This window comes from Hemitrygon akajei, chromosome 4 (genome assembly GCF_048418815.1).
Source record: "Hemitrygon akajei chromosome 4, sHemAka1.3, whole genome shotgun sequence".
NCBI classification, from domain to species: domain Eukaryota; kingdom Metazoa; phylum Chordata; class Chondrichthyes; order Myliobatiformes; family Dasyatidae; genus Hemitrygon; species Hemitrygon akajei.
The window spans coordinates 50,519,300-50,536,198 of record NC_133127.1 but is presented as its reverse complement, the minus strand read 5'-3'; the positions used below and the strand labels follow the sequence as shown (position 1 = coordinate 50,536,198).

General features: G+C 41.3%; 1 protein-coding gene across 2 annotated transcripts in view; it reads left to right on the top strand.

Annotated features, from left to right (window-relative positions):
- The first annotated feature begins 1,705 nt into the window (after positions 1 to 1,705).
- Positions 1,706 to 16,899, top strand: part of psd3l (pleckstrin and Sec7 domain containing 3, like) — a 502,996-nt gene continuing 487,802 nt past the window's right edge. Inside the window, exons 1-2 of one of the 2 annotated variants that reach the window (XM_073042543.1) lie at positions 1,706 to 1,943; positions 12,730 to 13,521. In XM_073042543.1, coding sequence (XP_072898644.1) covers positions 12,775 to 13,521 — 747 coding nt within the window. In that variant the 5' untranslated portion in view covers positions 1,706 to 1,943; positions 12,730 to 12,774. Of the gene's footprint in view, positions 1,944 to 11,805; positions 11,897 to 12,729; positions 13,522 to 16,899 lie in introns of those variants that run through there. The other variant, XM_073042544.1, reaches the window with a different exon arrangement.

The window sequence follows — 16,899 nt, the reverse complement described above, 5'->3', positions numbered from 1 at the left end:
TTTCTTCCCCCAAGCTATCAGACTCCTCAATACTCGAAGCCTGGACTGACACCTTGCCCTACTGTCCTGTTTATTATTTATTGTAAATGCCTGCACTTTTTTTTGTGTACTTTATGCAGTCCTGTGTAGGTCTGTAGTCTAGTGTAGCTTTCTCTGTGTTGTTTTTTTTAACATAGTTCAGTCTAGTTTTTGTACTGTGCCATGTAACACCATGGTCCTGAAAAACATTGTCTCATTTTTACTATGCACTGTACCAGCAGTTATGGTCGAAATGACAATAAAAGTGGCTTGACTTGAAGAGTTGCCTCACCTGGAAGGACTGTTTGGGGCCCTGAATGGAGGTGAACGGGCAGTGTAGCAGTTTGGCTGCTTGCAGGGATAAGTGCCGGGAAAGGGATAAGTGGGAATCACGGAGGGAGAGATCCCTGAAGAAAGTGGAGGGTGGTGGTGGGGGTGAGGTAAAGATGTGTTTGGTAAAGAAGGATAAGAGGTGACTTGGTAGAAGTGTACAAGATGACAAGAGGCATACACTGAGTGGATAGCCAGAGACCTTTTCCCAGAATGGAAATGGCTAACAAGTGGGGGTATAATTTTAGGAAGATTGAAGGAAATTATGGAGGTGGGAATATCAGAGGCAAGTATTTACACAGAGTGCTGGGTGCATGGAACACCCTGCTGGGGGTTTGGAAAAGGAAAATATATATTAAAGCATTTAACAAACACTTAGATTTGCCAATGGGTGATGGAAAATGGAGGGTGTTGTTGGAGGGAAGGGTTAAATTGGTCTTGTACTGTAGTAGAGGTCGGTACAACATTGGGGGCCGAAGGGCCTCTATTGCGCTGTAATGTTCTATGCTCATGTTCACTACATAAATATCTTAATTTGGTTCAGTCAGCAGGCCACATCATTCACATACCTCCACCATTAATCTTAACATCACTTCAGCTGCCTAGCATTATACAAAATACCTTATTAGCAAGTCCAGTCCCATTTATACAGACCGGATAGTTACCTTTAAACGGGCCTCCTCATGAGAATAGCTCATAAAATAAAGAGCTTGTATTTAATTACTGCTCTGGCATTCAGCAGTTACAAAATTAAAATTCCAGGAAATCTCATTTCGATGATGGAATCGTACAACGTTAAAGAAAGTAAAAGCATTCTTGCGAAGGTGTCTGTGCACTCTCAAACTCTTTTACTTACAGTGGACTACCGTACTCTTATAAATGGATTTGCTTTGAAAACCAATGTAAATCTGAACGTAGTTTCTATGACCCTGTGAACACTCCCAGCCCGACCGTTGTGGGATTGGGGTCTGGATGAGGACGGTGTGCGGTTAATCTGAGTTGATGTGGCTGGTCACAATGAATGAAGAGTCTCTAGAGGAACAATGCCCTGGGAAGAGTGTTGTAATTGCTCAGACCGCAACCAGCCAGTCGTCTGCGAACGCTTAGCTATAAAGTGGCGACTGTGCAGTTAATCTTAGTATATTCTGTCTGGCTGCCGTGATTAGGTTTAGTGCAGAATGCGAAACCCTTCCTGTTTTGGTGCTGTGTCATCTGGGGGGAGGGAGGGGGTGGGGTGTGGCGGGTGAAGGGGGGAAGGGAGTGGGGTGGGCTGGGGGTTTGAAGAGAGGCGGGCGCTCTCTGAGGCCTCGGGGAAGAAACGGAAAGGTTTGACAAGGAGCATGTAGCAGAATAACCCGAAGAGTGCGTGCCTTGCTGTGTTGCGGACTTTTCTTTTTCTTCTGCTTGTTCTGCGTCTACTTTTTATCAATGGGAACTTCTAATTTATTGTAACAAGCCAGGGATATCTGAGACTGCATGGGAGCTCCTAAAGATATACGGCAGAACCGAGAAAGAGTAGCCAGGAATTGTCAAGACGTTGTTCTTCCAGGGAAAGCAAGCCTTTGGGGGGACCTTTTGGCATTTTCCTCAAAATGGTAAGTGATTGTTTCATCGCTGAGACCCGCTGCTAAATTCATCTTGTGGACCTGAAGCAAGAGACTGCTGAAATGTTTTGATAACACTCGCTACGGACCCCGAGACCAGGTCGAGGGAAACGTGCTACCTACAATGTGGTTTAATGGCAATTGGATCATTTATTTAGTGTGATAACATCTAGAGCAGGAACTCAGATGTAAACGATGAGCAACAAAACGAAATGTTACTCTGAAGCTTAAAGCGTGTTACAGCCACCCATTGCTGTAGTATGACTTTATTGCTTTTCACTTCTCACTTCTCTTTTTGTTATAATCGTGACATTTATGGACTTGCATATCAATGCAAAAATAAGAGATTGTTTAATCGCGGTCCAAACAAAACAGTCTGACACCCGAAGATTTTGGGAGCGCGGAGCGACCGTTGTGCGTGTGCTGACAGCGCGCTTTGTGAACGGTTCTGTAAAGCCTGCACCCAGAGCAGACATGATCATCAGTCCTGTATACATTCCTCTTATTCCTCACCTTTTCACTCTCCTGGATTACATTATGGTTTATCAGTCCGTCTGGGAAAGAGAGTGAGAAATGGAAAAATGATTTCCTGTCAGTAGGCAGCAGAGTTTTGGGGCTTTACTAACACTGCCATTTGAGTATTTGCCCCAGTGTGTAAGGCTGGAAAGGTAATGCTTTCAGTTCTTACTATAATAAACAAACTGGACTAGGGGAACTGATTTTAAAAAAAACTCAGAGCAAATTATACATTAGAGTCATTGAGACTTCATTGATTTACTTAGCTTTTAGATGAGAAATTGCTTAGGTCTTGTAACACAAGCACTTTCTGTTATTTCTATCCATATGAGTTGTTATCAAAGGATAATGTGTTAATGAAAATTCCCTGTAGTGGCCCCACTTTTCAGAATGTTCATTTGTTAGATGAAGCAGACTGTGAGGGAATTCAGGCAGAGAATAAAGCTGAACGGGCTGTTTTGGTCCCATGTCTTCTATGTAGTTCTGTGTTCATCTCTTGAGGTAAACTCTTTTACATTTCAGTACTTACTCCTTGGAATGTGTGAGTGCAATCAGAGGCTATACTTTGCTAGATGTTTCCCAACACTTGACCAATTCAGCATCATAAACCACCCACAGAGGTATATTGCAGAGGAAGATGTGGTTTGGCCATAGTCTCTTTGCCAGCTCTTTACTAGAAGTTTTCAAAACTAATTCCATCCCTATTTCCCTGTACCTTGCTTTCTGCATTACTTCCAATTTTTACTTTGTATTTTCTTTGCAATAATAATTTCAGCCTTGTCCTCTACATTAGATAAAATATTTCATATCTGATCTCCACAAGATATAGGAGCAGAATTAGGGCATTCAGCTCACTGAAACCTCTCTCCAGTTTAATCATAGATGATTTTTTTTCAATCCTATTGTCTTACCTTCTACTCATAACCATTAGCCCCCTACCCCCCTGCCAACCAAGAACCTATCAATCTCAGCATTAAATGTACCCAATGATATGTTCTTTACAGCCCTCTGTGGGAATGAATTCCACAGATTCACCACCCTTTGGCTGAAAAAAATAATTCCTGTCTCAGTTTGAAATGAATGTGGAATGTAGAATAGTACAGCACAGCATAAGTCCTTCAGCCCATGATGTTGTGCTAACCCTTTGTTATTCCAAGATCACACTAACCCTTTCCTCCCACATAAAATCTCCATTTTTCTTTCATCCATGTGTCTATCTAAGAGTCTCTTAAATGTTCCTAATGTATCTGCCCCTACTACTACCCCTGGCAAAACATTTCATACACCCACCAGTCTGTGTGGGGGAAAGAAAAATCTCTGATACCCTCCTTCCCAATACTTTCCTCCAAACACCTTAATGTTAACCCTACATATTAGTGATTTCCACTTTTGGAAAGAAGTGCTGGTTGTCCACTCTGTCTAAGAATCTTATCAACCTGTACATCTCTATCAAGTCAACTCTCATCTACCTTCTTTCTAAAGAGAAAAGCTCTAGCTCTCACAACCTATCCTGATAGGATATGCTCTCCAGTCCAGGCAGCATCCTGGGAAATCTCATTTACACCCACTCTAAAGCTTCCACATCCTGAACACATATTCCAATTGGACACAATATTCCAAATATGGTATAACTAGTGTTTTATAGTGCAGCAAAATTACCTTGTGACTCCTGAACACAATCTCCGACTAATGAAGGTCAATATATCATTCACCTTCTCAACCATCCTATCAACATGCAACTTTGAGGGATCTGTGGATGTAGACCCCATGATCCTTCTGTTCCTCCACAATGCTCAGTACCCTGTCATTAACTCTGTATTCTGCCTTCAAATTCAGTCTTCCAAAGTGAATCATTTCACACTTTTCTGGATTGAATTCCATCTGCCTCTTCTTAGCCAAGCTCTGCTTCCTATCAAAGTCTCATTGTAACCTAGAACAAACTTCTGCACTACTCTCACACCACCAACCTTTGTGTCATCTGTACTAAGCCAGCCTTCCACTTCCTCTTCCAAATGATTTATAAAAAATTCAAAGAGCAGGGCTCCCATAATAGATCCCTTCCGAATATCACTGGGCACGGATCTCCAGGCAGAATACACGTTAGTTACTAAGATGGTTCAAGTTCAAGCTCAAGATTATTGTCATCTGACAATGTTCCTCTGGACCACAATACACTTATCACACACAGCACATCAAGCAAAATATTACTACAAACAAGTTAATACAATATAATTTAAAATGCATGTGAAGTGTGCAACACAGGTAAACAGTACAGTAACAGTAAACAACTCACTGTCCTCGTGCTGGGGTGGCAGGGTATTCATTAGTCTCAGAACCTGGGGGAAGAAGCTGTTACCCAGTCTGGCAGTCCTAGTCTTGGTGCTCCTGTACCTCCTTCCTGACAGTAGTGGGTCAAAGAGATTATGGGATAGATGGTAGGAGTCCTCAACAATGCTTCAGTCCCTTCATGTAAAATAGAGGGGGAGCAGAGGGAGATCCTGCGATGCTCTCGATGGTTTTTACTATCCTCTGTAGAGTCTTGCAGTCTGATGCCTTGCAACTTCCACACCACACAATGATGCGGCCAGACAGGACATTCTTGAAGGTACTCCTGTAGAAAGTTGTTAGAATGGGGTGCTTGCATGCCTCAATCTCCTCAGAAAGTGGAGATGCTGCTGTTTCCTCTTAGCTAGTGAGGAGGTGATGTGGGTCCAGGTTAGATCGTCTGTTATGTGCACACCAAGGAACTTTGTGTTCTTTATTCTTTGCGGCAGAACCATTGAATGCAATGGAGAGTGGCCGATCTATGCCTTCCTGAAATCACAATCATCTCTCTTGTCTTGACCACATTGAGGGTCAAGTTGTTGTTCTCTTACCATTTGACAAGCCTCTCTATCTCCTCTCTGTATGCCGAACACGATTGTGTGATCATCGAACTAGATACGGTTTGAGCTGAATCTGGTAGAGCCATCGTGAGCCTGCAGCGTGAACTGTGGCAGACTGAGAACATAGCCCTGGAGGGCATCAGTGCTCAGTGTTATGGAGCTCAAAATATTGCTGCCATCAAGGTCCAAGATCCTGTTACAGAGTGGGGTGTTGAGTACCAACTAGGTTAGTTTATCCACCAGCCTCTGAGGGGTGATAATTTTAAATGTCAAGCTAACGTTGATGACCAACATCCTGGTGTATGTGGCATCATTTTCTAGGTGGGGCAAAATGGAGTGGAGGGCTGTGGCTATAACATCATTAGTGGATCACCCACTGCCTTTTGTGGGCAATTGGATTCCAAATCAATTTAGCCAAGCTTCCCTGGATCCCACACCACCTGACTTTCTGAATTAGCCTACCATGAGGAACCTTGTCAAATGCTTTACTAAAATCTATACACTGTACACCATAACCACAGCTTTGCCTTCATCAATATGCTTTGCCTCTTCCTCAATAAATTTAAACAGGCTTGTGAGGTACAGTCTTCCCCTCACAAAGAGATGTTGACTATCCCTAATCAGACTATGCTGCTCTAAATATTTGTAAATCCTGTCTCTAAGAATGCACTCCAAAATTCTTCCAACACTTATGTCAGACTCACTAGTATATAATTCCCAGGGTTATCCCAATCAACTTTCTTGAATAAAGGAATGACATTGTCACCCTTCAATCCCCTGGAGACTCCTGTTAAATCCCAGGTCTATCGTTCCGTTGGTCTCTGTATGCTTTTACCTGCAGATTTGCTTGTTATCTGACTTGTAGATTAAAACTAGAGACTGCTAGAGACTGTTTATTGCAGCATAGAAGTCTGTGTGCATTCACCAATCTTTGGAGCAGACACTGGTTAAAGCCTATAGTAACACTGGGAATGTGTGCTACCATGGGTTTACCACGGACACTTGCATGGCCACAGGTGCTTCATAATATTTGATTCTGCCACTGAGGGTGAAGGAATCAGAGTCCTGACCCTGAGATAATTGCCCAGTTACCATTTGAGATGGGTTCAGTAAATTGGTGCTGATTCGACAATAGCAAAAACGTTCATCTTTCCTTTTGAGACATGAGTGGATTTACCATGTGGGATATGGCCCTACAACAATTGAAGTATTAGAATGATTCTAGATTAATGATCTAGAGAATGAACTTGTGTCACATCATTGCAGTGAGGGAGTTTAAATAATTATAATATGCTTGTCTTAATAATGGCTTGTTCTGAAAACTCATCTGAATCACTTTTGGAGTCCTTGCCTCAGTTTCCCTCAATCACTTTGGTACCCAGATCAGTAATTGTCCCCTTTGATAGCCTAATAATCCAATCAACCAGTGCTAAATCAGAGATGGAGAGAGTTCAGTGCTGTCCATATCCTGTGGACAAGTTATCCAAAGGCCTTTCAAATGCTTCACATTCAGTAGTCTCTTTGGAGTCTCTTGTCTGAAATGCTTGCTGAATGTCACTTGTGTCCACCTAAATTAAACTGGTAATTTGGTTTATTATTGTCACAGACACTGAAGTAAAGTGAGAAACTTTGCGTTGCATCCATACAGATCATTTCCTCAAATCAGTACAAAGGGGTCGTACAAGAGAGAAGCAATACCAGAATGCTGAATAAAGTGTTACAGTTACAGAGACAGTGTAGGCAGCCTAAGGTTAATGACGATGATGAGGTAGATTGTGAGGTCAAGCATCCATTTTCATGTCCAAGAGGTGTGTTAAAATTTACTGAGGGTCAATGGGAATATGCCAATTTCTTTAGTATCCTGAGGAAATACAGGCACTGATGTACTTTCCTGGCCATGGTGTCATTGTGGTTGGGCCAGGACAGGCCTTTAATGATGTTTACTCCTTGGGATTTGAATCTCTCAAACATCTTGACCATAACACTATTAATGTAAACAAGAGCGTGTACACTGTTCACTGAAATCAATGATTAGCTTTTTTGTTTGCTGGAATTGAGGAAAGGCTGGGAAACCTCAGTTAGGAGCCTTGCCTCAAATCGGATCTGGGCCAAGCCAGTGAAGTGGCAACTCTTCACATCTGTAAACCTCATCCTGTCATCAATGCAACCTTCTGCAATGTCGCCCTTTCATGTCTCCCACTCCATTAAAGGGATTACTAATTAGCTTTATTTGTCACATGTACATTGAAACATACAGTAAAGTACATTGTTTGTATCAATGACCAGCACAGTCCAAGGATATGCTGGGGCACCATGCTTCTGGCACTAACATAGCTTGGCCACAACGTACTAACACTAACCTGTATATCTTTGGAACATGGAAGGAAACTGGAGCACCTGGTGGAAGCTGACGTGGTCATGAAGGGAGTGTACAAACTCCTTAGGTATAGTGGCAGGAACTGAACCTAGATCTCTGGAACTGTAAAGTGTTACGCTAACCCCAATCCTCATTAAAAAGCCAAATAGACATTGCAAGTCTCAATATGGAACACTTGTCATTTTGTAGTGTACAGCCCAAGACAGCTGAGGGGTTTTCATGGGTGGGGTGCTTTTATCTTAATTCTTTTCTGTTTGTGCACACTGAGCTGGGATTGGGACACCTTCCTTTTCAGGCATCAGGCACCAACTACAATCCAACAAAGTGCCTTGATGTAGCCTTAAAGCACTGGCTTCTGTATCCATGTGAGCTTTCCTCCACTTACCACATGTATAATGCCACATGAGCTGGACATGGGTGTCTTGTTATTCCAGAGATCTGTATCTTGCCCACTTCTTGAAAAATGTTTTTGAACTTGATAAGAATTATGGAGGAGTTTAATTAAATTATAGAGGTAGACAAGAAATAAGAATAGGAGAAGACTCTTCGAGCCTGTCCCACCATTCAATGAGATAATTGTTAATCTGATCTTGCTCTGCCATCTATTTTTCTTACTGTTTGCCTGTAGCCCTTAAGATTCCCTAGCCCAAAATCCTTCTATGTTTGGACAAATTAAATTATCTCTAAGCATTGAAACATAAATAACCTGAAGCTTCACAAACTGTTTCTTTCAAAATTCACTTAATTATTGAAATTTGTAATTATTCCCCTTTTGACCAAAGATAATTCACTGTTTGTGGGTAGTTTAGTTACACAGAAGCTGACTTACCTCTGAGACTCTACCTATGCAGACATTCAGGGTAAGCCAAGATGCGTTTGAACGATTGTGCCTTTATGCCTATTATGTGGTTAACAGCACATCAACCATGTATTCTGCACACTAAGTGGGAGTATTTTAATGATAGTGACAGTGTATAACAGATGATGTCAAAGAAACAGCCCATTATACTGTACAGCAGGCCAGATATTTTGTTCCATTATGGGCAAATAAGTGAGAACTTGTGGATACCAATTCAATGTTGCCAATTTTTCTGGTGCTGAGGTTATGCTCCACAGTTCCATGACAGATTTTCAAACTAACTCTATGAAGAAATTGTATTTTGTGGATATTGTAAAATGTAAAGTGATGATCCCTAGCCAAAAAGGAAATGCGGCAAGCGAGTTAGGTTTAAGTCTGGAGGCAATCGAAGCAGAAGAACCAAAGGCTCAGCTCTACCACTGTAATGGCTTAAACCTAACGGAGAATTAATGAGATTCATAAGGCCTGGCTGAAGTAGAATTAGATAGTTGTCATTTTCCTCAGAACTGCTAGAGTTTCTAATACAGCAGAGAAACCAGTTACTAGCTTCTATGCCTGTTGTAGTTACTATGGTCATCCATTTTTCCTGAAGCATATTTTACCCGTTTTGTATAGGGTATTGGAATGTCCAATAGAATGTTTAAACTTTTCATTCTGAGGACTTTTTGATCCTTTTAAGGACATTTATATAACAAGATGAGTTTGCAAATTCTGTTTAGTGAAATAAATTATCCATTTGGAAAGGTTTTGAATATGAGTAGTGGATGTATAGTAAAGAATTCAACTAGTGATGCTACTTTTGAGAGAACAGATGCATTTGGTTTGTGTTACTTTAGACATAAGTAAACTAATTGAGATGTTTGAGGGTTACAAGATTTAATGGAAATGCAGGGAAACAAGATCTTATGTGGGGACAAAAGTGGGTTATAATCTTAAGGATGTAAACCTTCTGATTACAACCAGGCAGATCAAGATAGCATAGGATGGCGAAAATGGGGAATTCTATGCACCAAAAAGAAATTGATCTTGATAAATTAAACATTTCAGAAATGATGGATTTTATTAGGCAAGAGGAAGAAGGCTTACAGAACTAAGTAGGAAAATGGGCTATAATACAAAGCAGAATCAGTTATTGTTTATTAAGTTACCAATGTCATTATGCTCATGAAGGGTGAACGACATGAAAAGACTGAACAAGTTTGATAGGCTGAATGGTCTATTCCTGTTCCATTGTTCCTAATGAATCATATTATTAAACATTCATATTTCTTTGGATTCAGTTGGTGTCCTTTGCTATTTGAGACTTTTCCATAGTTAGTGCAAAGCATGGACAATGAAGACAGCGTTAAGTAGTCTGAAAAGTGATCAAGGATTTAGAACATACAACAACAACAGCAAAAGAACAGATTACCTTGGGAAGTGAGACATTCTTTCATTTAGGCCATTACATTTTACAGGTGAATTTTCCAGAAGGACATGAATGAACCATATGTGTTTTGTTTATAATTATTTGGTAATTTTCATTGGCATTTTAGATTATATTGGCTTCTTTTAAATCCCAAATTCTTTAACTTTCTGTTTTTTTTAATGTTCCAGCTGATATATTGATGCATGAACTCATCTCTGGAACATTATTGCAATCCTCTAGATACTAGTCCAGTGGTTCCATCTGGAATTTACTTGTTACAAGTTTGGCTATTACATAGAGATAGCAAGTTCTCCAAATTGGAAAGCTCCAAGAAAATTTCCTTCTCTTGAACATGTCCTCCCTTGTTTGGTATGTCCAGCTGAAACCTTCGTGTTCTCATGAGTAGCAGTATAAGATCTTGCACTATTATTTCAAGGAGCAGGGAAGGATTCTGTAGATCTCTATACTCACTATTCCCTAATAAACTCATAAAAGTGTAGACAATCTTGTGACTTATTTCAACAACATTTATGAGAGCAAGTGATATCTGTAAACCAGTTGCTCTCCTCTCCGATGCTGCAGCAAAAGTTATACTTAAGAATACCATCTTTACTATTAAGTACTTCGATGGTGATCTGTGGCGATGAAAGATTTTGAATAACTGCAATACTCTTTCTGGGTATAACTACCCCAGGAATTTTATAAAACCTTCCAGTTGCATAGTTCTCTAAGACTGCTATTTGTCCTCCATGAGGAAAGAGATGAAATTAGTTGCTTGACTAAACTGAGTATCAGGTCAATTTAAGATTTTGTTCTTTGTTGTTGTTGGTCATTCCAGAATTGTTCGAATGAATTCAAAACCTAAAGTGGTCTACTGTGGAGTGGCTCAAATACTGTGGAGGAACTTAGTTGCACAGTCTGGAGCAGGGTGGCTTTCGGGTCTGGGGCGGTACCATGTTCATAGGAGACCTGAATGCAAGAGATCCTTTTCTTTTGGAGAGCCTAAACCTATCTATTCTTGCTAATCCATCTGACAGTAGCCGGATGTAACCCAGACTAATTTTGCTTTCAAACAACATTTGGATTTATTATTTGTTTTCTCTATGAATCCATCTATTATTTCCCTACTTTCAGACAGTACTTGACATGACACCAATTTCAAACGGTACCATTTTCAACTTAACCCCTCTCAGACCAGTACCACTTGAGATCGGGTTTATGCTACCTGAACATATCCCTGTTCTCCGACACTACTTAACCTGATTCATTGAGGATTAGGCATAGTGGGGCTTGTTTTCTTCCTTTCTGGGAAATACCGCGATTTTAAAAATTCCCAGGGAAACTATTCATAATCTAATATAATAAATATAATAATAATTTTGTTTATGATAAGCAAATTAGTCCATTTATAAAATGACCCTCAAAATACTGATCTTTAACACTAATTACTGTGCACATTTAAATGCCTCAAGTTATTTGCTTATGCTTGGAGCTATGCCTGGGGTTTGGTCAACCACTGGTGCGATTCTATTGCTTTCAAAGATCACATTGACTCTGGAACTTGCACAGTTCTCATGTTAACAGAGACTCGATTATATCCAAAGTAATAAATTTGGCAGGGACTCCTCAAACAACTTTTGTGTGAGGCTACTCTTTATAAACAGTATTGTAAGTTATCTGTAAATATTATTCGTCAGCCTCCTCCGATTGCCAGTTTGTCCCTAGAGATTATTTTATGGCTCTTCTGCGCTGACCAAGTCGTAGGCGGCTTCTCAATGAATGCCAGATGCAGCCTGGTCCGTTATAATGCGTGTGTGAGAGAGTGTGTGTGCGTTCGCTATGAAGTGCCCTTTTCAGACTGCAGATTCTGCAACTTCGGGACACATCTTGGCTTGGGAAGTAAGTAGATGAAGTCTTTTTGCAAGTTATACGAAACAACGTGCAAAGAAAGAAAGATTATAGTATCAGCCATTGACCGGGGATGGATTACAATGGAACTCTTGTCTAGGAATTCCTATTTGTGGATCTTGTTCTGTCTGCAATGAAAGTCTTTAATTCCGCGTTCCTGTGAATTCTAAGACTAGTTCAGAGAAGGAAATTCAGGCCGACGTTTAATTCATCACAGGCCTCATCATCAGCATGACTAAGTTCCTGATGCTATGAATGGTGGTTTCCTTTATGCGTTGTTCTTCGATTTTATCACGTTACAAATCCACGCGGCGGTATCCAAATATATTGGGCTGCCCTCTGCTAAAGAGACTGGAGCGAGCAATGCGCCCCAATTCCTGTGTAATATTCAAGGGTTCCCAATAAGTCTTGCGACTGAAACAATCTACGGGCGTATTGCAAAGTAAGTTTGGTGTGGTCAAAATCACAGCTGGTTGGGTGAAATTGGACGCGGTAAATTTGGCGGTTATTCCTGATTCACTTGCTCTCCTGTAATACCAGTGTGTTGAAGGACTGCCAGTTACGAGTGACTGTATCCTTCCGGAAGTTACTGTTGCCGCAGTTTGGCTATTGAACGGTTAATGGTCTGAATGTTTCGGTATGTCACAGTTCTTCAGGGTAATTCCACATGCCGCTAGAGAAACGTGGTTGCCAATGTAATATTTACTTTCTTAGACAAAGTTGTGAGCACCGAACGGCGTTGTTGTTTTATTCAAAATGAAGTTTAATTAAGGAGATGCAACTTTCTAAATGATATGCGTTTGGCTTTTTTTTATATCTGCTAGGAAATATTCCCTTCAACGGAGTGTGGATAATGATGTGAGCAGGAAATGGCTGAGAAACAAGTAAAGACTTCCTTCCTTTTTGTTCGATTGCAGTCTCCATCCAACTCCAGATTAAAATGTACAGAGACCAACGCCGGCCGCCAACTGGGCTCCGCTCTCGCCAACTATCGGCTGGCGTCACCCACAAACAACGGAGGCGTGGCTGCCAGTTGTCAGGACAACGTCAAACAAGCCAGCGAGGGTCTGTGTGATGATGGCCACCGCTGGCCAGATGTTCGGTGCTGCGGATCGTGCCGGAGCAGCGGCAGCATCAGCACCGGCAATGCATGCAAGTTTGGCACAGGGGTGAACTGGTCCCCCCAGCTCTCACCCTTAGCCGGTCCCTCCGCCAGCAAGACTGTAAACTTCCTGGATCTGGTCACCTCCCAAAAGAGTCCCCAGTCTGGAAACTGGAATGGGGACTCCGAACAAGCTCCAGGGATGCTTCCCCCTTCAGTGTCTCCGTCAAGAGCATCAGCCGCCGGCTCTTGGGGCACGCCCACCAAGTATCATGTGTCCAGTTCCAGGAAGGACGGGGTCCGGTGGAAAGTACAAGTCAGCAAGCCGAACGTGGTGGAGGCGCCCATCTTTCGCAAGTCTCCCCTCTCAATGAATCAGCGATTCAGTTCTGGGGTTGTGGATTGGTCTCCAAGATCGATGGGCACACAGGACAGGGCACGCCACCCTTACCACCCAGCTCTAGGGCGCTCTGGAACAACCAGCTCTCCAACAAGCCCCAACGCCCTTCAAAAGGTAAGGACTACCCCTTAATCTCGTGCTTAAAGAACCTTGGTGGATTTCAGGATTTCTGAGAGTTTATCCGAATAGGTATATTTTATTCATTAGAATAGGACTGATGAAGTGTCATGTGTCAGATTTTGCACAAAGTACAGCCTTCTCAGTTACTGCAACTGTTGACGGGCAGTCGCAGCGTCCTGTCATTAAATAGTCGTTAAACCAGTGAAGATGCAGGTCGATTTGGCTCTGGACATGGTACAATTGGGATTAATGAATATGAAGAGGCATATTTCTACTCGGCAGCTTTTTGCAAGAAATCTTGGGGCAGTTTTGTTTCTGGCCAAATGGCGTCACTAAGACGGAACTGTCTAAACTGTGGAAGCAATTGCTCAGCATTATCTCTGTTAAAATAAAGCCTGTAATAGGAAATGATCTTTGATTTTGAAGCATACTCGGCATTCTTTTAAACATGCTGCACTCAGTGCATCCTGACTTGTATCGATTTAATGCCATACACAGATGTTTCCTGAACAGGTGATTTTTAAAGGGTAAAATTCAATGCGTAATTTGCGACTGCTCTGCCATTCTAGTTTGGGGCTCAGTGTAGCTCAAGATGAAATGATAAACTACTGTATTACTTCACTATTTCGATTTTACTTTATTTATTGTAATTTACAGCGAACTTATGTATTCCACAGTACTGCTGTCACAAAACAGCAATTTTCATGACATAAGCTAGTGATAATAAACTTGATTCTGATAATTAATAGTAAATTAAAAGTATATTTCAGTATGACAAGAATACAAATAATGACCACATTAAGTTGGGTGAAAGGCATGATTAAAGCATACACATGTGAGCATAGAGCACAAGGGAACCAAAATAATCTAGGCTCCTCCGTTCTTAGGTAATGTGAATTTTAAGATATTTCCAAACTGTTCCATTAAGTTGCAATGCAGAGCAATGAAGATAAAAATGGTTAAAGATGATACATTTTTAGAAAAAATAACAGAAACACAACTGTTTTATACCATAAATGTTCAATGGAGCAAATCTTGCCCAGTTTGGCCCATTCCTCAGACTTGCATTCATCCTTTGAGTTCTCTTCTTGCCAGTACTGTCCTTTTTTTGGACATGTGGCCCTCGTTATTCTGGCTATCCTGATCTAGCAGCAAGGTGTGGTGAGGAGGCCTCATCTGGAGTGCTATTGCTGCCTGGACAGTCTTGGTCAGAAAAGGCAATACTAGCTCTCAAAGTCTGTGAGTGTCTGTCAGAATTATTGTGTTTCTGAAATTAATCATTTTTAAAATTGCTTCAAATAAACGAACACATTAAAATGAAAAAAGGATTCCATTAAAGCATAAATCAATTAATAAATAAATTAAACCAACACAGGTAAGTGAGAAAAACAGAACATCGTTCCAATCCACAGGTTTTGATTGCTATTTCAAAAGCATGGCGATTTCAGTCCATGGGCAGGGTTGAGGTGGACTTCCCAGAGGCAGGCTGGGGAATCTCAGCTTCTCTGGGTTTTGAATTTGGTTTCCAATTCAATTCAACCCAAATACTGTACTAGCAATACCCCTTCTACCATAATTATTTATCCTGAAGGATTTGTTAAGTACTATGAAATAAAAAGAATTGGCATTCTGAAACTGCTCATTAGAATCCCTGGGAACCATGTAATCTCACTTGTGATTAATGTTGTCTTGATTGATTATGTTAAAACTAAAAATTGCTTCTTTACACAGTCTTGTGCATGGTCTTAACTTGTGATTTTGTAAGTTTTTTTTAACCCTGTGGGTGTATATATTTAATGGCATTATGATTGGTAATGGAAGGCAAACTGAGAGTATGTTTTCAGAATTATTATTCCTCGCTTTTTAGGAGATTTTTATGGGTCCTCCTCTGGAGCTATGGAACAGCCTCATGCATAGTTCTGTTGTCAAGGCAACCACAAATGGCTCTTTAGAATTCATTTAGTTGTTCAATTGAACCATGGACTAAATAATAGGAAGAATAAAGTGCATTTGCATGAAAATAACATTGAAGAAATTAATAAGAATGTAATTTTGCTTCTGGCTTTAGTTGCCAAAACATTCAAATTGGTAAAAACTTTGCTGTCTCCAGCTAACCCCAGGGATGGACATTTAAAGAGTTGGTTAAACTAATTGAATATTATGGGTACACCACCCTCTTTCCTGCAGTTCAACAGGGTAAGAATAATAGTTCAATCTGGACCAACCTATTGAAGTCTTTGTCGTTAATTTGGGATGGATTGCTAAACTCTGATTATGGTGCAGGTTTGGAAAGTGACAGAGTATGAAGTGTATGCGATCAAAGAAGAGTTACTCAGTAAGAAAATATTGAGCTTTCTGTAGGATTTGATAGTGTCTAGGCAATGGAGTCTCTTGTTAAACAAGCACTTTGAGATCATTCAGCAAAGGTTTGGAATTTAATAATAAAAAATAGTTTATTGATCCTGAGTGGGAAATTCTTCTGTGAAAAACACACTTAGCAGTGGTCAAGGATTACATCTGCAAACTGGAGCCCCTACAATTCACCTACCGACACAACCAATCAACAGATGATGCGATAGCCACAGCCCTACATACCGTCCTTACACATCTTGAGAAGAAGGATGCTTATGTGAGAATGCTGTTCAGCATTCAACACCTTAGTTCCATCCAGGCTTGACAAGAAGCTCAGAGACCTCAGCCTTGACCCTGCCTTTTGCAGCTGGATCCTGGACTTCCTGTCAGATTGCTGGCAGGTGTTAAGAGTGGGCTCACACACCTTTGCCCCTCTGACCCTCAATACAGGAGACCTCAGGGTTGCATACTGAATCTTCTCCTTTACTCCCTGTACACCCATGACTGTGTCGCCACCCACAGCTCCAATCTGCTGATTAAATTTGCGGATGACACTACATTGATTGGCCTTATCTCAAATAATAACGAGGTGGCCTACAGGGAAGAAGTAATCTCTCTGACACAGTGGTGTCAAGAAAACAACCTCTCCCTCAATGTCGCAAAAACAAAGCAGCTGGTTGTGGACTACAGGAGGAATGGAAACTGGCTAACCCTTATTGACATCAATGAATTGGGATTGAAAGGGTAAACAGCTTCAAGTTCCTCAGTATCCACATCACTGAGGACTTCACGTGGTCTGTACACACCAGCTGTGTGGTGAGTAAGGCACAACAGTACCTCTTTCACCTCAGACGGTTGAGGAAGTTTGGTGTGGGCCCCCAAATCCTAAGAACTTTCTACAGGGGCACGACTGAGAGCATCCTGACTGGCTGCATCACTGCCTGGTATGGGAACTGTACCTCCCTTAATCGCAGGACTCTGCAGAGAGTGGTGTGGACAGTCCAGTGCATCTGTAGATGT